Source organism: Petaurus breviceps, unplaced genomic scaffold (assembly GCF_028583685.1).
Source record: "Petaurus breviceps papuanus isolate PSGF00001 unplaced genomic scaffold, PetGlider_PUasm1.0 188, whole genome shotgun sequence".
NCBI classification, from domain to species: Eukaryota; Metazoa; Chordata; class Mammalia; order Diprotodontia; family Petauridae; genus Petaurus; species Petaurus breviceps.
Genome location: NW_027185804.1, coordinates 37,314,122 through 37,340,679, shown reverse-complemented (window position 1 = coordinate 37,340,679; position 26,558 = coordinate 37,314,122). Strand labels below are relative to the sequence as shown.

General features: G+C 45.2%; 2 protein-coding genes across 5 annotated transcripts in view; both read right to left on the bottom strand.

Moving 5' to 3' along the window:
* The window catches only part of CSTPP1 (centriolar satellite-associated tubulin polyglutamylase complex regulator 1), a 175,846-nt gene that overhangs the window by 50,863 nt on the left and 98,425 nt on the right, over nucleotides 1-26,558 (bottom strand). For all 4 annotated transcript variants that reach the window (XM_069091559.1, XM_069091560.1, XM_069091558.1 and 1 more), the window contains one exon: nucleotides 26,365-26,495. In XM_069091559.1, coding sequence (XP_068947660.1) covers nucleotides 26,365-26,495 — 131 coding nt within the window. The remainder of the gene's footprint in view (nucleotides 1-26,364; nucleotides 26,496-26,558) is intronic.
* LOC138163890 (N-alpha-acetyltransferase 10) lies at nucleotides 10,218-26,495 on the bottom strand. Its single transcript, XM_069091562.1, has 2 exons — nucleotides 26,365-26,495; nucleotides 10,218-16,143 (listed from the first exon to the last, which is right to left on the bottom strand). The coding sequence occupies exon 2, from the start codon at nucleotides 15,972-15,974 to the stop codon at nucleotides 15,267-15,269; it is 708 nt and encodes a 235-aa protein (XP_068947663.1). The 5' UTR covers nucleotides 15,975-16,143; nucleotides 26,365-26,495; the 3' UTR covers nucleotides 10,218-15,266.

The following is a 26,558-nucleotide window of genomic DNA, read 5'->3' as shown; positions in this document are numbered from 1 at the left end:
AATGCTGGCAGTCACTGCCTTCTAAGCAAACAGATTTAGGCAGAACAGAGATGTGGCGAAGGACGTACCAAAGGCTTTTCCTTTGTATGGTGCACCCCTGATGGACACAATTCTGAGGGGAGAGGCTTTCAGTCATCCAATCAGACCATAAAGATGCCCCCTCGGCAGAAGAAAAAGAATCCACATCCAGATTTTCCACAAACTGAATCCAAGTAACCAAGAACAATTCATATTTCGTTGAGCAGTCATGGAAACTGCCCACATCTTAAAGTACTCATATGTGACGCTCACCACCAAAGTGTGTAGGAATTAGAGGCTGACAACCCAAACAAGAGACACAAACTAGGAAGTCTCTCCAGCTAGCCCCTGGGTTTGTTCATCTAATCCAAAAGAGCATTGGAGTGATTTCACGGCATAATGCTGCTCAGGAGTGAGCAGATGGGAGCCACTTCAGCCACCTCCTGGGCTGCAGCAGGGGCCATCCCAAAAGCACCCCTGGCTTGGGCATCCATAGACCTGCCGAGAAGAAGACCTCATGGTCCTCACTGGTCATTCATTTTGTTTCGTTTGTCAAATGCCGCACAAGCTCACAGTAAATGAATTCTTCCTTATTCTTTCTACCTACATCCCTGCTGGAAGGCATCTTGGTGACTCGTCTTCCACAGAGATGGAAACAAGCTGATGATGAGGGATGCGAACCCCACAAACCCAGCAACAACATCAGGCTTTATAGAAGAATAGTTTGAACTTAAAATACTATAGCCTACAAAGAAATCTTTAAGTCTGCCTTTAAATGTCAAGGAAAAGATCAAAACATAGATGTGTCTCATTGGGCTTCCAAAACAGATGCTAGCCCACATACTCCGAGCTTCTCTAGGCTAAGAAGGAGAGGAGGGGTCATAAAGGGGAATCAGAGTAACAGACTGAGGGCTGGAAATTCAAGGGTGATGTTATGTGACCAAAAACATTTATGGGAAGAAACATTTCTCATTCTGTGTTACAAATGAAGCATGAAAACTGCCTGTAAGGCCTTGGACATAGGAGGAGGAGGCTTCCTAGTAACCTGCCAAAATGAGGCACTTTCCACCTTTGAGGGGGAGGGAGGGGACAAAGGGGCGACCCAGAAACCGCCACATCTTGGGTTTCAGCAGCTGTCACTGAACTGGTGATGGCCAGGATCAGGAAGGAAGATCCCTGTGTTTTCATCTTGATAAGCAGGGTCTGGCTGGGCTCCCCTCCCAATGTAACTAGTTAGTGCAACAGTCCAGATTCAGAAACAGAACAGGTCTCTTTCCCCTTTGGCAGGTAACCAAAGAAAATGTATTCTCCAATGAACAGTATAATAATATAATAAGAATAAGACCACACTTCTATCAAACACCTTTCGTCTGAAGAGTTCCAATTATCCTACCCATATTATTCTCAATTCCCACTTTTTGGCCCTTCTGCCTCCCCGGCTAGGGGACAGGAAGCAGGGTTCCTCCATGGAGGATAGGCTCATAGGATCACAGGCCTCAGAAGCTAGCTAATCCAGGCCCTTTCTTCACAGGTCCAAGGTCCCATGGGCTAGGAGCATAGAAGGCAAGATTTGAACCCAGGTCCTTTGACCCCAGAGTGAGCTGCCTCCCACATGGCTGGCTCCTCTGGGTATGGCCATCAGCCTGGGAAGAGCCCCCACAGGCAGCATGGGGGGTGGTAAATGAGGCCTCTCCAGGGTGTCAGTTCCTCTACACGTCCTGGCAAAGGCTTTGCTGAACCACTTCAAAAGCAGACCAGCAAAGTTCCTCTGTCGGCAGCCTCCCTATGCTGCCAAAAGCGCCAGAGAACTTTCCCTTTGGGCCACAGGCCAAAGAGAAGAATTCGGGGAGTGGGGGGAAGGTAAGGAAGGTGTTTTCTTCCTGGATATGAAGCCGAGAGTCAGGCAGGCTGAGTCATTAACCTTCTTCACCCACTCTGGTAGAGATGGCATTGTTAGCCCTGTTGTCTACCAGAGGATCCCCCTCCAACACGCCCCCCACACACATAAGGCATATATTCTGATGGTAAACTGTGGGTCCTCATTATCTCAGACTTCCCCTTCCTCTTGTGACAGAGCTGGGTTATCCCAAGAGCCCTCAGAAAGCTAAGGATCAGAAACGTGAAGACAGATTGTGGATGAGTGGGGGGAGGGGAGTGAGAGCAGTCAGCACCACACCAACTAGAAGAGACAGTGTTTAGCAGGGACAGGGACACAAGGGATCAAGCATTTACTGAGAGTTGGGTGTGTGCCAGGCACTAGGCCGAGCTGCAGAAACGAGCTTGTCCTCTCCTGATGCACACCTCTATAACTGGCAGTTATTAATGACCTGACTGGATGCTGCTTATGCAGTGAGATTCAAATTGATGCAAGCCAACCAACACTCACTCAGTGTCTATGTGGGCCCTGGAGATACAAGGATAACATAAGACAGATCCTACCTTTGGGGAGCTTGCAGCTGGCATGGCAGGTAAACTAGGTGCAGTTAAAAGAAAAACGAAACTTTAAGTCCAAAGGAAAAGACCAAGGGAAGGGCTAAGGGAGGCTTAAGGGGAGATGGTGAATTCGATGTGTGTGTGAGTGTGTGTACATATGTATATACATATACAAACGTATACATACACATATATATACAGGGGAGTGTGCACATACATATATACATGGGTATATGTATGTGCACACACACGTATATAGACACACATATATACAGGGGCGTGTATGTATGTATTTAAGTAATGGCTTACATGGCATTCTACACAAGAGAATGCAAAGTAAACAGGAAATTCTTTTCCTGAGCATTGTCAGCAGCAAGTACTGCCCATGGATGCCCAGAAATCATGCCTCCAGCCAACAGAGGCAGATTTCCCAACAAAAGTCCTGTTTTGGGACCTGAACGAAAATCCTAGCTTACACTGATATAGTTCTCTAAGGTTAGCAAAGTGCTTCAGGCGGTGGTTGTTATTATTAACCCCCATTTACAGATCAGGAAGCTAAGACTGAGACAGGGAAAGTGACTTGTCCAAAGTCACAGATCTGGCACCTGTCCAAGGTAGGATTTGGACTTGGGTCTTCTGACTCTAAGTCCAGCTGCTTCATTTTCCCAGGAGAACTGGAAAATGACAATTCCATGATATGCCCGTAATAAATCATGCAGAAGAGATGATTTACAAAGCTATCTATAGCCATATGAAAAAAATGCTCTAAATCACTATTGATCAGAGCAATGCAAATTCAAACAACTCTGAGGTATTACCTCACACCTAGCAAAAATGACAAATGGTAGAGAGCATGTGGGAAAACTGGGACACTGATGCACTGTTGGCGAAGTTGTGAACTGATCCAACCATTCTGGAGAACAATTTGGAATTACACCCAAAGGGCTATCAAATTGTAAATCCTCTGATCCAGTAATCCTACTCCTAGGTCTATATCCCAAAGAGATTTTTTTAAAGGTAGGAGGGGGGAGGGGAAAGGACCTATCTATACAAAAAATACTTTTAGCAACTCTTTTCATGGTGGCAAAGAATTGGAAACTGAGGGGATGCCCATAATGGGGGAATGGATGAACAAGTTGTGGTAGATGATTTTAATGGAATATTACTGTGCTACAAGAAATGATGAACAGGATGCTTTGAGAAAAACCTGGGAAGACTTACATGAACTGATGCATAGCAAAGTGAGCAGAACCAGGAGAACATTGTACACGTTAACAGCAATAATGTACAATGATCAACTGGGAGTGATTTGGCTATTCTCAGCAATACAATGATTCAAGACGATTCCAAAGGACTTATGATGAAAAAATGTTACCCACCTCCAGAGAAAGAACTGATGGTGTCTGTATGCAGATCAAAGCATATTATTTTTCACTTTGTGTATTTTTTCATGTTTTTCCCCCTTTCTGTCTGTCTTCTTTTACAACACAACTAATATGGCAATATGTTTCACATGACTGCACATGTATAACCTACATTAAGTTACTTACTGTCTCAGGGAGGGGGGAGGTGAGGAAGGAAGGAAATGTAGAATTCAAAAAATATTTTAAAATGAATGTCAAAAATTGTCTTTATATGTAACTGGGGGAAAATAAAATATTTTTAAAAAGAAAAGATGATTTAAGTATGACTCTTAAGCATAAAACATAAAGTTTCAGAAAAGAAGGAAAAAACTCATAAAAATAGCCAAAACTTCTCTTTTGGAGGTTTGAAACCATTTGATGGTGATCTCATCTTTTAAATCCCATTAGATCTCAATTCTGGGGTAAAAAAGATCTAAACTGATAAGACTGAGAAGTGCTTTTCTTCTTGATGCACACTAATATTTATAACAAAATAAAATTTCATCTTCTATCAAATTTGACTAATTGGCCTTCACCCACATATACTTTTCTTTTGCCTTTTTTTGTTTGTTTTTTAGAGGGCAATTGGGGTTAAGTGACTTGCCCAAGGTCACATAGCTAGTACATGTTAAGTGTCTAAGTGTCTGAGGCCACATTTGAACTCAGGTCCTCCTGACTCCAGGGCCAGTGCTCTATTCACTGCGCCACCTAACTGCCCCTACATATATTCTTAAATTTTATTTTTTCACTGATTTTTTCAGATCACCCTAATTTTGTAGTATTACCCTTTTCTCTCCCCCATCAAATTATTCTTTACAAAAAAACCAAAAGACTAGTTGAGAAAAAAAATAGCCAATATAGCAACTGAGTTTAACAGTATATGCAATGTTCCACACCCATAGTCCTCTACCTCTGAAAAGAAGGGGAAAAGTACATAGCTTCTTGGAACCAAGATTGATCATTACAATTACACAGTGTTCACTTTTTGTTGTTTCCACTTACATTGCTGTAATTATTGTATATATCTGTTTTCCTGGAGCTACTTCACTTTGCATCAGTTCATAGAAATGCTCTTCCCATGCTTCTCCGAATTCACTTAATCAACAAGTATCATGACCATATGCCATGCAATGGACTTAACAATGACAACAAAAAGAAAAAGTGAAATGGTCCCTGTCCTCAAGAAATTTACATTCTATAGAGGGAGAAAAATACGCTCAGGAACACGACATATATCTCTATTCCTATCTGTCTATGTATCTGGTTCAGGAAGGAGGGGGAGGAATGCACATGTGCCAGGAGGGAGGATTTGGGAAAGGCTATATAGAAGGTCATACTGGACATGAGTCTGGAAGGAAACTGGGAATTCCAAGACATGAGGAGGGAAGGCATTGTGGGCAGGGGTGCCAACCAGTGCAAGGTGTGCTGAATGTAAGGAATAGTAAGAAGGTCAGTCTGACAGAAGAGTAGAGTATGTACAGGGGTATAATATGGGATAAAGCTGGGAAAGCAAGTCGGGGCCAGGTGGCAAAAAGCTTTCTGTTCCAGATTTTATTTATATTTGGAGTTTATATTTATTTTTTATTTATATATGGAATTTATATTTAATCCTTCAGGTATGGAGAGAGCCACCAGAATTCACTGAGCAGGGGACTGACATGGTCGGATCTGCTCTTTAGGAAAATTTTGTTGGCAGCTTTTGGTGTATGGCTATTGTCATTGGTAGATGGATTCAAGTTGGGGAAGACTTGAGGATGGGAGACCAACCAGAAGGCCATTCTGATAGTCCAAGTGAGAGGTGATAAGGACCTGAACTACAGTGGTGTTTGGTTGTGTAACTGGAGAAAGGGGAAAGATGGGAAGATTCTTTACAGTCACCATTTCTTACAGCACGTTAACATTCAATTACATGACTGTACCATGACTTCATTTGGCAAGTGACGGGCATCTACTTTGTCTCTCGTTCTTTGCTCACAAAGGGTGTTGCTAAGGATATTTTGGCAATTGCCATTTTAAATAACCAGGCTTAAAAAAATACACATCTTAGAAAGGATAAAAATTGAGAAGCATTATCCACCTGGCCACCAAACATCTGCCTCAGCTTCCGATTAAATCCATAAAGCTTGTGTGACCTTGGACCGGCATGATGTTTATTTCCCAAGTTTCTAGGCAAGAGGAAAACGAAACTATTCTAAGAAGACAGCTAACTACTTTGTACTTTAAAGGGTCCAAAAGAGTTACCCGTCTCTCCAGCTGGAGCCACAGCCTGTTAAATTATAGCTTTAAGTAACACGAATGGCGTATCAGAGGCTTGCCCTCTTACCGTGCATATCAAAACCACTGGGTCGGGCCAGTGCTGCCTCAGTTTCTCCAGGACCCTACTCCTTGGGGACTCCTCAGCAACCAAGTATCATTAGTTCAGGTCTGAGAAGGTGCAAGCAACATTAGTTCTAAGATATTCTATGAGGCTGACTTTTGGCTCCAGAGGGAGAAGGGAACTTTAGGTATGGCAGGTGGTGAATGCTGGTGAATGTACTGGAACGCCCAAAAGAACTAAAATTAGAAAAGAAAAAAGAATCTGCCTGACTCGGGGATTAGCTTAGTGTGGATTTTCTTTTAAATGGAAGCCAAAACACCTATTACATCACCCTGGCCAGCCTGCTTTTAATGGTCTGCAGACTTCAATGAAGCAAGTATCTTCTGAAGCTTTGAAGGGAGATAAAAAGGGGGAGTTTCAAGCCCTTAAAACAATTGACCTCTCCAGAATTTCTCACAACCATGTGTGTATTTTTCCTCTTGACTGAGAGTAAAAGCAAAGGGAAGCCAGCAGTAATTGGAGCTGGAAATGAGACCAAGGTTCATGGCTGCAATTCTGTCAGAGTGGGAAGTGAGCCTCCCTTTGGCCTCTCATGGGTCTTTTAGCACCTGACCCACCCCAGTCACTTGAGTGGCCACCAAAGGCTCCTAGGACACAGATTTGGGAGGGACTGTGGCAATCATAGCTAGTCTACCCCCTACAGATGACAGGTGAGGAGACTGAGGCCCAGAAAGCTTGGGAGACTTGCCCAAGGGAGGGAGGAAGAGCCAGAGGTCAGATTCAGGCCTTCGGTTCAGCCTGGAGCACTTTTCACTTTACTTAGTCCTTAGATCAAACTAGACAATAAAAATATGGAAACCTGTTTTGGGAAAAGATAGACTAGTTACCATGTTTTATCTTTCTTGTGTCCTTGGCAAGGCAATTTCCTTGAGAAACTTTCTCAGGGGAATTTCTTGCCAGAATGACTAGCTCAAAGGAAGCAATATTTCAACCAAATCAGGCACAGAAAACCATTTGAAACTAATCCAAAGGGAAGCCCATCACCTTTTTCTATAAGATGCTGGAAGTCTCCACAATGCGGTGGTAGATTCATTCTCTTGCCCAGGTTCTCCATGGCCTTCCCCAGGGTAGATTCAAACATTGATTTTGCCAGTTTTTCCCCCAGAGGTATGATCAAACTATCTATCCATCTATCTAGGCCTTGACCAAGGAGCTTCCTGTTACAGAAAGCCCCCACTGCTGGGTCCAGAGTCCAGGCCTTTGCCAGTAAGAAAGGAGGGTGAAGAAGCCCAGGCCCATGGCAGTGAATTTCTAGAACATTATCACCAGCAGAGGATGAAGTGAGTGTCTCGCTCTTCCTATAGAAAGGCGTTCATGGGCGGGCATAGGAAAGGATAACTCTGTCTCAACTTGACTGCTTGTCACTTTTTGTTTGTCTGCCCCATGAGAACTTTTCAGGGAGTTAGTTGATTGACTAAATGTGTTAGACGGCCAAGGGGCACCAAGCCAAAACAGTCATAATTCATGTTTATGTAGTCTTTTATCGTTTATGAAGTACTTTCTGAACGAGCGTCGTGTGAGGCAGGCTGTGCTTCATTTGATCCCCATTTTATGGATGAAGAAAAGGAAGATGAAAGAAGAGTCATGAGAAAAGGTCATTGATTATGAGCGGGAAGGGACTGCAGAGGTCACCATGGCCCCACTGTATGAATGAGGAAATGGAGGCCCAGGCCAGTTAAGCGACTTGCCCAAGGTTTCACAGGCAGTAAATATCATAGTGGGCTTTCCCACACACATCCTGAGAGTGACCCCGGCTCAGAATTCTACCCCTGCACCACGCTGCCTGTGGGGGTCACACGGCACAGGAAAGGCTGGTGCCAGGCCTTGGCCCTGAGCCTGCCACTCCAAGGTCAGTGCTGCAGCCAGGCAGGGCTTTTCTGCGCCCCCTGACACGTCTTACTCTTGCCCACGTCTGTGCCTTTGCTGATACTGTTTCCTATTCTAGGAATGGTCTCCCTTCCCCTTGTCAGCTGTTGAATTCCTAGATGCCTTTTTTTAAAAGCCATGAGACTTGGGATGACCTTCCCCTCAGACTCCACACACCCCAGTGTCCCCACTCCTCCAAAGCACCTGTTGTGCATCACTGGAGATTCGACTTCTCTCTTTGGGTGTATTTCATTCTCTGACTAGACTGAAGATTCCATGAAGCCAGGGACCCCATCATCTAAATCTGGCACCTTGCTTACCCCCGTTCTTCATTGCTCTGCCCTCCGTGGGGCTAAAGGGAGATGCCGTGGGCTTGGTGGGCCCAGAGGACAATCTTAGCAAGTCTGCCAGAAGTGCAGAAGAGATGGAAGGGGTCTCAGAGGCCAAGTGGTCTGACCTGTGCCCCAACAGGAACCCTGGTTACAACACGTTCCTCCTTCACTGCCTGCCTCCTGGGGCAGCCTGATCAGCATGTGGGGTTGGTCACCTCCCACAAGGCTCACATCCGCCTCCCAGCCATTGGGCCCAAACAAGGCTCAGCCTTCTCCCACACTTATAGGTGGGTATCCCATCACTTCCTCACCATCCCTTTTCCAGGATAAACATCAGAGGAAACTTTAAAATGGCTCCTATTCCTTGATCACCAGCAGGGCTGACTCTGCTTCCAGGTAGCCCCAGTTCCTTCTACCAATATCAGCTGGCTTCTGAGGTCCCATCCAGTTTTCCTCTTCTGGTCCTGCAGTGAGTGTGTGGCATAGCCTCCAGGCCCTCCCAACCTGCCTAGAGGCCTGGGTGACTGGCAGGATTGTTGGGCCTTTCACAACAATAGGAAGATAGGGAGGGGGGGCGGAATTTGGAGAGAAAGATGAGGTCAGCTTGGGAGCTCTTACATCCTCTCTCTAAGGAAAGGGCCCAGGGCAGACAGCTCAGCATTTCCCATCCAGCTGGCCACCTGGACTTTATCATGTCTCCAGAAACTCCTTTTTCTGCAAGATCAGATCACCTTGGAAATTCATGGCTCTTCAGTCCCGTCCCCCCCCCCCCCCCCCCCTTCCTGAGGCCCTCCTCTCTCTTGGACTGGAGAAGTCCTTCCCAGATCTAGATTTAGGGAGGGATCCTTTCCCACTGGTCCAGGCCTTCATTGTGCCCCCTACACGGGGATCCCCCTTCCCAACCTTTCAGCTTATTTTCATGTCTTGTCTTCCTTGGTATCTTGTGAGCTCCTTGAGAGTAGAGATTGTCTTCTGTCCTTTGTATCCCAAGCACTTAATTCAGAGTCTGGTACATGGGAGGTGATTAATAAACGTTTCCTGACTTGACTGACATTCTGAATTCGTGATATCTAGCAGCACTTCTTAAATTCCGGGTCATGAGCAAGAGTTTAAGAAGCACTGAAGGGGATGTGAGTGGAAAAAGTTGAGGAAGCCCTGATCTAGAGGGCATTCTGTTCAAGATGTCTACTAGGCAGCTGGAGACGCAAGCCTAGAGGCTAGGCGCTAGATAAGTAGATCTGAAAATAATCAGCACAAGAGATAACAACTGAATCCATTAGAGTTGAAATGGTATCGAGGAAGAAGAGGGCCCAGGACAAACCTCCTCAAAACCCTTCAGCTGGCACATGTCCTGTCTGAACTGTGGTGCCGAGAACCACACCCAACTCTGCAGAAGTGGCCTCTGCATGGGCAGAGGCCATGGGCCTCCTTCCCTCTGGGGTCCTGCACAGCATGCTCCCTCTCACTCACTGGGAGAATGTCAGCTTTTGAGGGCTGCCATGTTGCACTGAGCCCCCACCCCTCCAAACCCCCTGCTTCTTGTTCATAAGAACCGGCTGCTAGTTTCCCTTTCCCCAACTTGTATTTGGGAAGGTGATTTTCTGAACCCAAATGCAGAATTTTACATCGACCCCTGTTGGATTTCATCTTGGGAGCTTGAGCCCAATGCTTGAGCTAGCCAAGGTGTTTTTGGATCGGGCTTTGTTCAGTCCAACCGGGCCCAGGAAGGATTTGGTCAGACTGAGAACACTGACTGCTTGTTTTTTACTTCACTCACTTGGCTCTGGCTTTTCAGAAGTATGTAAATCACATTTTATTTTCAAATATCCATAAGAGAAAGGCTGAGCCTGACAACTGTATGCCTTATTTAAATAAATCATTCAGGTCAGATGCTTTTCTCGGAAAAAAGAAAAAAGTTCTTAACCCCTGGGGAGAAAGAGAGTCCCTAATTAAAGGGCTCTTTAGATAAAAGAATAAAGAGCTTACAAGTTATAACTTCTAAGTAGCTTCTCTGTTCACTGAATTTTTAATTCATGCTCATGCCCCAATAAAGCAACATTTTAATCAATCTTTTTCACAGTTTAAAGTGAGTTCATCTGAAGAGCAACAATAGGGATTGGTCAGCAAAGAATATTTTCTCTTGGTAAGAAGCCTCGCCATTGGCCACAAAGGCCACACCACTGAGTGGCCACTTCGAGACTCCGGCATCGATTAACATTTATACTCCAGCCCTCATACACACACCCCGCTTTTTCCTCTCAAAAGTAAAATGCCCTTTCAAAGACACTGAAAGGAAGATGTGCTCCTCAGTTTAACAAGGAAATTTATTTAAGGGCAACTGAACTCCATGGATTTCAATGCTGAATTGGGAACGGATCACAATTTGAATCCTGGGTGACTTGACTCCTCAAATGTAAAATAAGGGGGCTCTTTGTTAAAACAAGTCATATTGATGCCTTCTGCTTTTATACGGGAGCTAATGTGCATATCATGTATATCACACTTTGAGGTCTTTACGATCTCATTTGCTCCTTTGGTGCTGTTATTATTCCCATTTCACAGACGAGGACACCAAGAGGAGTTCAAGTGACTTGCCCAGGACCAGCCAGTTCATAAGTGTCTCTGGCAGGATTTGAACACAAGTCCTTCTGCCTCTAAGTCCAGGGCTCCATTCCTTACTTCATCTCCTCCTCTTTTCCACCAGAAGCAACCTTTCCTCATGACCAAAAAACAACCCAATTCTCTGTAAAATAGTCTTTTAGGCAAACATACGTTTAGTATTCAAACAACATGACCAGCCCTTTGGAGTTGTGTTCTCGGCAGTAGAGTCTGATGCTTGGAAGTTCAGCTCAAGAAAGGACCTCAGTATCTGGTACCTTACCTTGCCAGATCATCTTCAGAATCTTCCTAGGACAATTTAAGCGGAAGTGATTCAGTTTCCTTGGTGCCGGTTTCAGCAGTCCAGGTTTCAGATATACACTAATGAGGTCAACACACTGGTTCTGTGGACCTGAAGTTCAGTGGGCAGCACTGAGCTGGCCCTAGCAAAGCATACATCCCTGGAAAGTATACTGCCAAGGCAAGCGGACTTATCCACATCATTCAAAGTTCCTCTATTTGCTGTTACCGACAGTTCCATGTATGGTTGGCATGGTGCCGGCTTATGGAGAATCCCTGTTTTCCTGGTGTTAAATGTCAGGCCAAAATTAGCAAAAGTGGCAGAGAATCCATGCAGACTCTGTTGCATCTCAGCCTCAGAGACTGCACTGAGTGCACATCATCTGTGAGCAAAAAGTCACACACCAACTCATCTTCCACTTTCGTCTTGGTTTGAAGACTTTTCAAGTTAAATAATTTACCATTAGTGTGGAAGCTGACCTTGATATACCATTTTTGTCCTCACTGAAGAGGTCTGACAACATCACTGAAAACATCATACTAAAAAGCATGGGAGCAAGCACAAAGTCCTGCTTCACTCCATTGGTGACCGGGAAAGCTTGAGAACATCATCCTTATCCAGAATCGATGCGTGAATTGTGGAACTGGCATACAATGCTGATGAACTTTTCCAGGCTTCCATGAGTCCTCATGACTGACAGTCAGATCTACAAACACTGTATACAGACCTCTGTTCTGCTTCTGGAATTTCTCCTGGAGCATTGGGCAGCAAACACTATGCTGATCATTCATCACCCCTTTCTGATGCCACACTGGCTCTTGGATAGAAGACCATCTTCCAGGTGAGAGATCAGCCTATAAGACTCATCTACACACAAATTGAGGCCATTCTCAATGAGGGTACTAACAGGGGAAAAGCAAGTTTTCAAAAACAACAGCCGGTAACAGATCGGATCTTTACCATTTCTCAAGTAACTTAAAGATGCAAAGAATATAAGATCCCACTAGTGGTGTTTACAATCTACTTAGTGTGAAAAACATTTGATTTGCTAAAGCAAAATGCTATTCTTCTAAGAAGGCATCATGCATACATTAAAATGTTTGAAGATCTTTTGAAAGACATACCAGAAAAAAATCCATTCACCGGTCCTCTGATCATAAACATTAGGTGAGGTATAAAGTAGGGAAACCTATGCTCATCTAAGGTGTTTGCCAACATGATGGCAGGGGTCCACAGCAGAATCTAAGCTGAAGAGGGAATCTTTGTGGATGGTCAGGTCCTCCAGGTGCTCCTGCTGTGAATGACCTCACACTGGTTTTATCAAGCCCCAGAGCTTTGCAGAGCTTGCTTAGAGATGTGTAACTCTCAAAAGAGCTTGGACTTACTATCCACACAACGAAGACCAAGTGGATGAAGAAGACCTATTGCCCAGATTATGATGTGCAGTTGAACGGATACCCTCTACAGCTCGTCGATCAGTGTAGAGGTCTAAGACCAACAGTACAGGTGGAGCCCAGTCTTAAACAGGAGGAGGAGAGCGGGCTGGATTACCTTTAGAAAAATGCTTATTTGACGATCCTAAGCTTCTCCTAGAAACAAAGGCTCATCTTTAAAATACTAATATTTTACTGGTACTGTTGTATGGTTGTGAAACATGGAATACTATAAGTATTCCATGAGTATCACACAGACAGCAAGAAGAAGGTGTGTGGTAGGTGTAAGCAGAAGGCAACATGTGACCAATGAAGAACTTCAGAGAAGAACAGGAGTTTAAAAAAAGAAAACATCATGAAGGAAGCATATGATAGGAAGAGAAAACAGGCTGATCATGGTGAGCGCAGACAATCTAGTATCCACTGAGAGTCTTTCCTCTTTCAAGAGAAATCCAGGAAGCCTTCCAGCACGCTGAGTGAACTCTTGGCTCTTCCCATGGCAAATTTATGGGAGGACATGGTCAAGATCAGCACAGGCCAGGCAAGTGTGGATCACTGGGAAAATTCCAATTAATGAGAGTGAAGTTCCTTCTGAGTACCTGAATACTGAGCCTCATGCCTGGAGGAAAGTGTTTTCATTCATTCACATTTCTCTCACTATTAGTGACTCAAAGCATACTCTCAATGTGGTCATTTATGGTTTACAAATAATTTTAAAGACTCTGTCTTTGGCCACTTGTTTATTAGCAAATGGCATTAGATGATTTCTGAGGTTCCTGTCAGCTCTAGCTCCTATGACCCTACATCAAGGCTCTGGATGGCCCTTCATTTTTTCTCTGCTATTTCTACAACATGCAGGGCATTCCCCAGAATAGCTGCTAGACAAGAAGGGTTAGGTAAAAAATGTGCCAGAAATACCTACCATGTACCTAACACTGTATGGGAGGAAGGTGCTTAGCCCGGATGGAGGAAGAATAGAGTTGTATCATTCCCCTTTGCTATTAATGCTGATGCCTACATATATCCTATCCATTTTATTCCAATTTCAGTGGGAATTAAATACAAAAGTCTGTTAAAGATGAGAGTCAAGGAAGCTATTAAGGAGAATAGAAGGGATAGTTAGCACCAGAGGAAATGATGACTAGGAAGACTTAGCAGGACTCTGGGAAAACATGTATGAACTCATGCAGAGCAAAATAAAGAGAAGCAGGAGAAGGATTTATCTGACAAATGCAACATGTGAAGGAAAACAGCCCTGAAAATCTGGAGGACTTGGATCAATAGTTAGCAATCATGAGTTCAGAGGAACTGATGATTTAGCATGTCTCCTGATGACTGAAAAAGAGGTGGTGGGCTGTGGCTACAGAATGAGGCATACATCTTCAGACACAGTCTATAGGGTGATTTGTTTTGCTCAGCTATTATTATTTGTAATAAGAGAGGCTTTGAGGTGGAGGGAGGGAGTCATCAGGAGGTAAGGATGATGTTAGAGAAGAGTATCAATAAGACATATTTTAAAATAAGGAGAAAAAAATAAGAAATAGAATCCTCTGATCCTTTGCCCTTGAGGACCTCTTGTCTAGATGGGGCATAAGGATCTAGCTATACGGACTGCCCATGGGCCACGGACTCAGGTTCACATATGTGGGAGGTACTTCAAGTAAGTGTATCCCACACGATTCAAGCCCCCATGGTGAAACTAGATACTTAGTTATTATCATGCTAACAGAAACAGGTGAATAACAGGACAGATTCAGCAAAAGCTCTTCATTAGGACAGACAAAGAAGATTAAAAACCATCAAATATTCTCAGCAACAATTCTCTAATGTGTGTGTTTTCCTCAGTCTGCAGCCGCGTCTTTCTGATCTACATGAAGGAGAAGAGAACAAAGGCTGCCTGACAGCCTTGAGGCCCTGTCCCTCTGGCTGTCATTTGTTCCTGGGTCTCTGCTGCAGCATCTGTAGCCTCCACATGCCCTGGAAGACCTTGGACCAGCCTCGATACTGTGGGCTGGCTCCGTGACTCGGGACCTCTTGCCATCTCCTCTAATACGTCTATTAGACTTCTCTTACTCATATCTCCATCATGACAGTATCTTCTTGCTGCCACAATAGCAACCTTCCCATGAGGACTTTTAATATCGGTGATCTCAGGGGCCTGACTCTTGGGTTTGGATCCTCTGGCCCCCAATGTAATGTGTAACACAAAAGAAACATTAGCTTCTTTCTCTTCTGTTTGTCTCATGTTACACATGAAACTGGGGAATGATGCTTGTTTTTTTTTTTTTTTCACAGCAATCCACAGTCCCCAGGGCTCCAAACAGTTTAATCGGCAGAACTGCTGGGGGGCAAGGGAATGAGAGACAGAGATGGGGGTGCCTCTTGAGCAGTGGAACCCCAGGGCCAGGGCCTCTAGGAGGCCAAGTCGGGGGCCTCTAGGAGGCCGAGTTCTGGGGCCTCTAGGAGGCCGAGTCGGGGGCCTCTAGGAGGCCGAGTCGGGGGCCCCTAGGAGGCCGAGTCGGAGGCCTCCGAGCTGTCCTTGACGTCAGTGCTCTCTGTGGTCTCGCTGACCTCGCTGAGATCCTTGCTGTCGCCGCCACTGCTGTCCTCGGCTGTGGGGCCCAGGCCCTTCTCCTCACGGCAGCAGTCCCCTACGTGGTTGGCTTTGGGGTCCATCTTGTTCTCCAGGGAGGCCAGCAGCAGATGCCTGCCTTTCTCCTTCACCTCCAGTTGCTTCCTCAGCTCTTCGGCCATCTGGGTCAGATCCCGCTTCATAGCATAGGCGTCCTCCCCGTCGGCATAGTACTTGGGTTCCACCTCACTGATCTGAAAGTTGAGAGTGTTGGAATACAGGTGCAGAGCTGCTCGGTTACTTTTTCTGACATGCAGGGACACGTATTTTGCATTGAAGTTTTCGATCATGGCCCTTGAGGCCTGGTCCATAAGCTTCTGTGCTAGACCTAATCGGCGGTGGGAACGTTTCACAGCCAAGGATGTGATATGTCCGTGGGGGACATCATCTGGATCTTCCTCCATCTTGGCCAGCACATAGCCCACGATCTTGCCATTCTCATCTTCAGCAATGTAAGAAAGCTGAGGCCATGACAGACCATGGTAGAAATAGTATTTCATCTGATAGTTTTCCGGAAGGCACAGCAGGTTACAATGCTGCATGTTCATCAGGTCTTCTGGCCGTGCGTTGCGAATGTTCATGGCGCCGAGACCCAAGTGGACCTAGCTGAGCTGAGGTTTCGTGAGGAGAGACAACAACCACACTCCGAGCCGGAGCCGCCGCTGCAGCCGCTGCCACCGCCACCACCACCGCCGGATCCTGGCCGCTGCTAGGCAGATGCGGAAGGGACGCTTATGTTTTCATTAAGTGCTAATTTATGGATTATAAAAACAGAAAAATGAAAGATTATCAGTTTAAGTCATAAAGCAAGGCTTAACAGAATAGAAGAGCATGAACTGTTTCTTCAATGAATGTGCTATTCGTAGGGGCCGTGGGACATCAAGGAAGGAGCGCTGAGTCTGGAGGCAGGGCTGGTTTCAAATTCCAGCTCCATATCTGATGCCCCATGGCACTCTGGGAGAGGCCACTTATGCTGTCTGGGCAGCAGTTTCTTTATCTGAAAAATGAGGTGGTTGGACCAGAGAATCTCTCAGGTCCATCTTGGCTCTAAAATCCTATGATTCTATGATTGACGGGGAAGAGCTCAATGTCTAAAATGCCTCAAAATAGCTGAACAATAGTCAACATCTATAATATGCAAGGCTCTGTGCTAGGTGGCCTGAAGGATACAAAGAAATATAGGATTAGTTCTTTACTTCAATGAGTTTATGTTCTAGGGGCAGTTAGGTGGCCCAGTGGATAGACCACCAGCCCTGGAGTCAGCAGGACCTGAGTTCAAATCCAGCCTTAGACACGTACTAGCTGTGTGACCCTGAGCAAGTCACTTAACCCCAATTGCCTCCCCCCCCCCAAATGAGTTTATATTCTAGCTGGCTAGTAAACCAACAACATAAGATTAATTAGGATTAATTGTGAAAGGCCTTGAATGCCAGATGAGGGAACTTGGATGTTCTCCTATTTGCAGTAGGGCACCACTCAAGATTTTTAAGCAGACGGATGACAGAGTGGCAGCTGTATTTTAGGAAGACTAGCTGCAACTGGCCTTAGAAAGCTCTGAGCTTGAGTTCTAATATCATTTCTGATCCTTAGCAGCCATGAGACCTAGGGCAAGTCATTTCATCTTTCCAAGTTTCATCTGTAAACCATGAATAACAGAGCTTATGCTCTTCAGGGTTGCTGCAAGGAATGCCCTCCATAAAGCTTAAAGTGTCCTTCATGGGAGGCCTTACATTCATGCAGATTAGAGAGGGCTGAGCCTAGAGAAAGGAAGCTTAGTCAGGAGGGAGGCTGTGGTGAGGAAGAGATGAATGGGAGAGATGTGAACGAAGACTCCACAATGCTTGGTCACTGATTCATCCTCTGATGTGGCAGAAGCAGAGAAGGAAAAGACAAAACATCACAGGGGCACAAACTCCTGGGATGCCTCATAGGCCTAACCAAGGCAAAGGAATAAATGCATCTCTAGGCAGGAAGTTGGGAGTTACACCATGGCTCCATAATGATTCAATGGAACCAGCCCACATTACTGTAGACTATAGTTTTAGTCATGTCTGACTTCATGACCCCATTTGGGGTTTTCTTGGCAAAGCTACTGGAGTAGTTTGCCATTTCCTTTTCTAGCTCATTTTATAGATGAGGAAGCTGAGGCAAACAGGGGGTCACACAGCTAATAAGTGTCTGAGGCCAGATTTAACTCAGGAAGATGAGGTTTCCTGACTCTGGACCTGGCACTATCTACTGTACCATCTAGCTGCCCTGAACTAAATGCAGAACCCTGTTAAAGCCACTGGCCTCTTTGCTCCAAAGTTAAGAACGGTTCTAACTTAGAAAGTCAAATGTCTTATGGAGACTCAATCAGTAAAAATGACTTTTGTTCCCCTGGAGTTACTCCAAAAGTTGGCTCATCTCATTGCTTAAAAAGAGCTTCCATCCTACACCAGTAAGACCATGACTATCACTTTCTCTTTCATTTCCACATAGGAAGAAATATGAGTCAAGAAAGATATTGATATGGGTCAACCCCAAATACAACCCAATCCAACACAAGGTCATCATCTCATAGACTGTTTCTGTATACTCACTCTTCAGGGAATCTATAGAGCATGGGAAAATACCAGGGAAGACTATGGTGTAAAGACAAAATGCAAAGGAAAAAGGCCATGAAGCAGATAAGATGGGAGGGTGAGGGGGGGAGGAAGAGAAAATAAAAAGTCAATCAAGTAGAGAAGAAAGGAGAAAGAAACCCAGAGATTATCTGAAAACAAATTAGGGGGAATTGAGCACCCCTCAAAGTCAGATCTTTACACCAAAGAAGACACAGCGTCCTCCAAAAAGATCTAAGAAGAATTTTAAACTTGCGTAAGACATCATTTTGGATACAAATGGCTCTCACTTTTTCTAGAGCAGAGTAAGAGAAGGAGATCCCGTACAAAGCAGGAAGAGAAAATCTTCGTGATACTAGGCCATTAAGAGTTTGTTTCTAGAGAAATGCAAACAGGGACTGGAGAGAGATAATCTAATTTAGAATCTTGGCCCTGCCACTTATGACCTGTGTAATAACAGAGTAATACTTGGGGAAGTTGCTTAACTTCTGGGGGCCTTAATTTCTTTATCTATGTAAGGGTGGAATTCCACTCTCATTCCAATTAAAGTCATCCGAGAAAACCTGGAAAGCTCCATTGAATCAATCCATCCATCAAAAGTGTAAACCAGGTGTGTGAATGAGACCTTAATCTATTTAAGAGGATTATAAAGGTTTAGCCATTGGATGAAAGGCCACATAGAAAAATTCTTGTGATTGGTTGAGCAAATTAAGTCACACCTCTTAGGCCACCATATGTAAAAACAGCAAACCAGTTTAGAGTCCATCGAGAGCCCATCAGATAAGTGGTTTAGTGGTGAAAGACTCCAGTTTTGAGATTCTGGTTCACAAATTAGAGCCAAGCTCTTGAGAGGGAACTGTTCTTGGGAAGCAGGGTGGGCCATGCAGATGGGGCAGAGGGCATGCAAAAGGGGGAAGAGGGGAGAAAGAAACATGCTACTGACTTCAGGAACGACCAACAGGCCAAATTAAGCATAAAGCAGGGACCATATGAAAAGAAGCAATACTTAGAGATTCCAGGAAAGTGGTCATGCCTAGCTTCAGTTTATCCAAACCCATTAAATTATCAAAGTGCTTCCTCTACACTAAATACACTCCTCTATTTAGCCTAGCATATAAAGACTTCCACGATCCGGTTCCTTTCTGTCTCCTCTCCTGTCCTTTCCTCCATCCCTTCTTCCCTTGGCTCCTGTCAAACTCATCTGCTCTTCTGCCTCCAAATATTAGTTCACATTGTTTCTCCTGTTTATACAAATCCTAGTTTCATGACCCAAGTCACACCTAACTCTTCCCTGATGATCTCAGTTAAAAGTGATCTTTCTCCTGTGATTTTTTAGAATCCTTATTTTCTGCATCATTCACCCGGCATCTATGGCTTACTGCATTACAATGATCTTATCCCACTTTTTTTTTTTTTTGCCTTTTGAAATTGGGTAACTTGCCCAAGGTTACATGGCTAGTTTTTGTATGTGGGTGTTTAGTGTCTGAGGCCAGGACCGAACTCGGATCCTCCTGACTCCAGGGCCGGTGCTATACTCACTGCGCCACCTAGCTGCCCCATCTTATCCCACTTTTATCCTCCAGACTGTATGCTTCTTGATGGCCAGGATCCTATCTTGTGTACGGCTTTTTTATATGACCTCTTAGAAACTATTACATAGATGCTATAATCATAACATAGCTTATGTTTCTGAGGAACTGTTTTCTTCAATATGCCATAAGCATATTAGACACAGATACCCTCACAGATGGGAAGCATTCCAACAAAGTGGATCAGAAGGTAAACTTCTCTTTGTTTGACTGTCTACTCCGATCTGGCCAGTAGCCTCATCAGTATAGGATCATAAGAGTTCAGAGGTCATCTAGTACAATCTGCACCTGAAACCTGAGTCCTGCTCCCAGTACCTTGACGCCTGCCATGTCTGACAGAGGACTGGCTCTCATATCTGATTAAACACTTCTGCTATGGGCTGGACTTCTGAGAGCTCAGCTCCAAGTGTCAGGAAAGCATTGGTTTGGGCTGAGGTGAAATCGAGCTTCCTAGTATTTTCATGGATTCTAGTCCTAGAACCACCCAGAGTTTAGACTTGAAAACCTTTTCCCCAAGGCCACAGTAGTTCCATTGTCTTTAAGCCCTATTCTGTAAAAGTAACCAGCATTTTTAAAGCTTGAGAACCACTTTACACTTTAGAATCCCTCACTGGATCCTTGTAGTAGCTGTCACCATTATTTTCACTTTACAGATGAGGACACTTAGGACAAAAGAGTTTAAGTGACTTGCCTGAAGGTCACACAGCTAGTTAGTGTCTGAGACAGGATTAGAACTCAGCCTTCCTGACTCCAGGCCTTTCATTCTAGTTATTATGGCACCTATATATCTACAAAATATTATTAAATATATTAAAATTACATGTATTAAATGTATTTCTAATTCTTTCAGTCACTCATTAAGTGTCTTTTTCAAGCCACCTCACTGGTCCCCAAGAATACCACACTTACACCCACTTCTGCTCAGGCTTTTTCCCTGCCCAGTATGTCCCGCTTCCTTTTCACCCATGCAAATCCCCTCTACCTCCCAAGGCCCATGTCATTCTGGCCTGTGCTGGTCTCTCTTCTTCTTGACCTTCCTATGGAGGCCAGACTCCACACCACACATTGGGGCATTAATTACCCTGTGTATTACACTGCCCTCTAATCACTTCAACTGCTCAAAAACCTTTTAAGTTCCTCAACAGTAAGGAGACGACCTCTCAATTTAACCTGGAGTTCTTACTTAGCATAGTGTTGAGCACAGAGAACAAATTGAACAGATGCTGCTGAAATACTCTCCTATAAAATCCGATGTGTGCTCTCACAGAGGCGTTCCCCAATAAACATCAGAAATGAGGATGAGCCCTAGCACAATCAGGCTTCTTCTAGATCGGAGAGTCTTACTGTTGCCCAATGTGTCATTGCCTTCTAACAGAGGAAAGTGTGGGGAAAACTGAAGGAGATGGCGCCATCTGTTCAAGGTTTTGGTGGGTTACTCCTGAGTCCTTGCTGTTCAAGTGACTCATCCTGTCCTGTACTGCCACCCAGCCTTGGGATCTTCTCACTCCTCTGCCAAGCAAGGAAGGCTGCAGTATCTTATGTGTCAGTCTGATGCTCTTTGGAAAGCAAGGCAATCCCTTCCAGACTCTGACTCTAGCCCTGATGATGTATCCAGACTCTGACTCCAGCACACGATGATGGATCCAGAATCTGCCCCCAGTGTGTGGTGGTTGATCCAGAATCTGGCCCTGGTGCGCAGTGACTGACCTAGCATCCAATAGCACCAGCAGCCCTCTGCTCTCCTCTTTCCCAAGAGACGCACTGAGGCCATCACAGGTTCTTTGGACACTCAGTGAGGGGACTTGGGAGTGATCTTTCCTTTCCAATGCTGTCATCGTGTACATGGTCTATTTCGCTTAGCAGCAGTTTGTGTAGATTTCCCCTTATTTCTCTGAATTCCTTATATTTGCCATTCTTACAACATGACATTCATGCATGATTGTCTGTTAACCATTCCCCAAATGGTGGACACCTGCTTTGTCTACAGTTCTTTGCTCCTGCTGTTCCCACCTTCTCCAGGAGGCCTTTCCTGGTTTGTGCCATCCCCTGGGACCTTCCCTCAACATGGTGTCCGTCTTGTATGACGTAGTTGTCTCCCTCATTGGACTGAGACCTCCCCGAGCTCAGGACAGCGTTTCTAGCTTTATTTTTAGCCCCAGCCCTTAGTGCTCTGCTGGGGAGAGTGTAAGTGCTTGGCATAGTAACAAATGCTTATTAACTGGTTGGCATACCCCAGGGAGTGCTATCATGAATATTTCAGTATCTCTTGGCCCAGAAATGCTTTTTGATAATGATAAGGAAAAGGCCTGTGTCTTCTTGGGTCCATATAGTGGGCATTTGGGAAAAGTTAAATTGAGTCTCCAAAGGTCCCTTTGATCCACCGCGTCTGTGAATGCTGCCTGCTACCCACTGCATCACTCAGCTGCCTTGATGCCAAATGAGAACTTTCAGAACTAGTTCTTAAGATCTGGGCAATTGGAAAGGAAAAAGGGCAGTGAAGCTGTGGTGGCAGCAGCACACTTCAAAGAATCTATGGGGTCAAGGCAACAGCAGCCAACTGGGTGCGACTGGCTGCGCCCTAGAACCACAGCCAAAGAAAGAAGATGGAAGGCAAGAAATCAAGGAGATTCTTTAAGGAACTTTCCCAGAGGAATCTGAACCACACCCAGACCCCTCATCTTGACAAATAATCTCAAAGACCTACAAGTGGGCTCAGCCAAAATTCCAGAGAGCCCCCTACTAAATGGGGAGCAGCATCCTCAATTCAGCTCTCAGTGCTCCCCAAATCCAAGCCTGCGGTGGGCTCTCCCCCAGTCACAGCATGTATATCCCAAGATGAACAAACAATGGAGTGGCAAATAGCTCCTGGAGGGCTTTCCCCTGCTTCCTGGTGGCAGAGGAGAGCAGCTGGCACCCAGGTGAGCTGGGGATTCTGCCTCCAGGGAGTTGTTAAAGTTTGTAACAGAGACCTCACTTCCTACCAGAATGAATGGTGGCCTTGACTTCTGAACTTCGAGCCCTGCCCCCCCCCCAAGCTGAGCTGGACGAAAATGGAACAAACTCACATGTGGTCCTACAACCAATCAACATTTGGCCTTCAAGCACACACAAGTACCTAGAGATGTCCAAGACACTGGGTGTGCTGGGTACTAGGGCAAATGGGTATATACAGAAATCAGGCAGACACTACCGTGTCCTAGCAGAGCCTGTGGCTTGGGAGAAGAGGCCTACCATGCATTGTCTAATAACTATGCTACACGGGCACATGGCAATGCATGGGAAGAAGGAATAAAGTGGAGCTGGAGTGAGGACAGATCAGGGTCAGCACACACAAAATACATACAAGGTCGCTTTAAGAGGAGGCCCTAGGCAGCTGAGGGTACCAAGAAAGGCTTGGGTTCAAATCTTGCCTCAGACACTTACTAGCAGGTAGCTTGGCCTCTCTAGGCTTCAGTTCCCTCCAGTGTAAAACAGAAAGGTTTGCCTTGGGCTGTCTGTCTCCAGGGAGCTCAAGCATACGGAGTGCTACACAGATGTCATGATCATGTGATCAGCTCATCTCTGAGGATGGCATTCAGTATTCGGGGAACGGGCAGGGACTTGGTGCTGTGAAAGCAGGAGGGCAGGGCTGGCCTCCCTTTGCCCAGTGTCTCCCTGAGACGAAGGCTGGAAGGCAGTGTCCTGGCCCAGATGCTGACCATCAAGAGGGACGACTGGAGTGAAGGGTAACTGAGGGATGGTGCAAGTATTTATCCCCAGTCCCTACTAAGGCTCAGAGAAAACCACAGGGTGTACAGCCTGAACTCTGGGTGGGAAAGTAAAAGGAATTTACTTGGCCTGACATAAGCAGTAAATAAGAACTAGGGGCCTTCTATGGGCTGGTCGTGGTGAGAAGAAGCTGTTCTTTGGCATGTCAGCTGGACGTGATGAGGCCTCTTTAACTAGGATGTTGGGGAAAAGGTATTGATTATTCCCTTAGACTTGCTGGTCCAGAAGTCTTATAAGAAAGGTGGTAAACTTCCCCAAGAAAGATCCCCAGGCCTCACTCCTAGCTGGGGGGGCAGGCGAATTCCTTTTACGGTCTCCCTAGCGAACGTAGGCTTTCTGTGCAAGCAGCAGAACAGGAGAATCTATAACATCCTCTGAGTCTCTCTGGGGACGCAGATAAAGACACATACCTCTGTTAAGTTGCCATTTCAACTCTCACTGATACTTCTAGAAAACGGGATGTAGCAAAGGCAGATCACCTCGGAAAACTCTTTGGAACTCTCAAGACTCTCAAACAGGCGCTTAACAATCCTGAAGATGTCCGAAGGCTGGAGGATGCAAACTGAGTTGGTGCCCTTTGCCCTCTGCCCCACGTAGCCACAAACCCTCTGTCCACCCAGCTTTTTCCACAGCAAGCATCTTCAAACCCCCTCCTTGAAAAGAGTATGCGTGATATGCAGGAGTGAGGCTTTAAAATAAGCCCTGAGCTTTGGCTCCTTTATTTTCTGAATGCTGAGTGTATGTTTTTGGCTTGTGCCCATATCCCAAAGAATCAAAGATGTTGATTTGGCAGGGACAAATAACAAATATAAAAACTTTTTAAACTTTAAAATAAGCAGCGGCCAAAGTGTCATCTGAATAACTGCATGTAAGAAGAGTTTAGAGTCATCCAGAGTCCTTCTTTGTGCACATGGTCCCTCCTCCATGCCTGGAATACGCACCATTATTATGTATATACTTATATGGATACACATGGTGTTTCTCCGTATCCCATAAGCACCTGGAGGCTGGAGTGGTTTCATTTTTGTCTCTATCCAGTAGGTAACACACTGTTTGATACCTTGTTTGGCACTTAGCAAATGTTTAAATGCTTGATCCTATGATTAAGCAAAGGAGAGGGATCCTGAAGAGTCAATCAACAACCATTTATTCAACACTCATTCATTATGCACCTACTGGGCTAGGTGCTTTGGGAAAAGTAGTGTTTAGACATGACATTATCTCCACCCTCATAAACTCAAAAATCTTATGTGGAAATCTGACAGAAACGGGAAATAAATGTGATGCCCAACCTCACAGAACAGGTGAGACCAAAAACCAGGTGCATTGTCAGTGCACTTTGACCTTTACCCAACTTAGAAAAGAAGGAACAAAACACAAGGTTTGATGCTACCAGCATCTTTCATTGGCCCCACTTCTGAACCCTTAAGAAGCTTTAGTCTTGCAGCAGGTAGGGACAGGCTTGTAACCAGTATTCTTGCAGTTACAGAAATATGAAAAGCTGGTAGCTTAGACTACATAGAAATGACACATGGACCACTGTATGTGTGAGACTGAATCAGAAACCTGGGTTGAACGGTTTCTGCCAACCAGTTGCTTCCTTTATCTGGCGAGCTCTGCTTTTCCTTGGGCTCTATCCTACAAGTAAATCTGGTTCTTTCTGAGTACTAACACCTCTATTTCAGATGTTCCTGGCAAAAGCCACATCCAAGAAAACAGTGGTAGCATCTCCTCCACAGAGAAGCATGGGACAACAGGCCTAGGTGGGAACCTAAGCAGGCGACACTTTTTTCAGGACCCTGGCACTCCCAAAGTGTCAACAGATTCCGGCTCAGAGTTCAGAACTAACATATTTGTGACTGAAAGATGTTTGGAAAGCTTCTCAAAAGAGAAAAAAACATAAAGACGTGTTGACTATGGAGGTCTGGCTCATCTGGCTTTGAATGCTGCATCTGGTCTCAAGGAATTCCTGGGTTGTCTGATTAAGAAGGATCACAATAAATACTGAGCATATAATTTAGGACAGCTGACAGCATGGGGAAAATGGAGAACTCAGAGTCAATCCCTCTCAGCAGCTGGATGGATCACTGGCAGCAGATCTTCTGGCTGGCTGGGGCTAGCACGTTAATGATAAAGGGACTCACTCCCATCTGCCCACAGACCAAGAGCTCAATGGGTCACCTGTGGCACCAGGTGAAGAACCCAGTGAGCACATACAGAGCGCCTTGCAAATGGAATCTTATTTGATCCTCACAGCAACCCTTGGAGGGAGGTGCTGTTACTCTTCCCATTTTACAGATGAGGAAACTGAGACAGGCAGCGGTTAAGTGACTCGACCACAGTCACAAAACTAGGATGTATCTAAGGTCAGACCTGAACTCAGGTCTTCCTGAGCTCCTCGACCCTCTCTGAAGGATGAGTCAGATGTTGTTCTGGAAAGAGCCCTAGGCTAGGCACATGAGTTCTAGGCAACACATCCTGTGGTCTGTTCCCCTGTTCTAGGGTCTTGTGCTGAAGTATCTGGCTCTCTTTCTGAAATGCAGCTGCTAGAGAGGATGGGTTCACAAGCTCCCTCTAAATGAATTTCCAGTGAAGGACCTTTCCTGATATCTGTTTACCTCAAAGTTTGTTCATGAGGTCAGTGCAAAGGAAATGGCCACGTGTGTACACGTACTCCTGTTTTCCCTGCTTTAAAGTGCATTTGTATATTTTTTTATCCCATAACCTTAAGGTGCTTTGCAAACCCTGATTTTATTCTGTTCATACGCCTCTATGAGGTAGATAAGAATCCTATTCCACTGAGAGGGAATCATGAAATTCATTGGTTAGTGAATTAACCCACAAGGGGATTTGGTGGCTGGGTCTGGAAAAGAATTTTCTTGAGACCCTTTATCACCACATCTCAAAAGAGATGGGAAACAGTCAACAAAGCTCAATAATTGTGCTGTTTGTAGTTTTACAAGAGTACTTTTCGGCTTCAGATCTCTATGAACAAGTTTGAGAAGACTTACCTCCATTCTTGCCCACAGTCCGGAAGCATCTCCAGAAAGCCCGTAGGAAGGATGCCCTGTTATGGGGGGTGGCCTGGATGAAGGTAAACTCTCGGAAGAGAATGTGTGTCCCCTGACACACGCTGTTAAAGCTGCAAAGATAAAAATTGAGAGGTCACTGTTCAATGGCCCTTCTAGAAGGTGGAAAGCAGCAT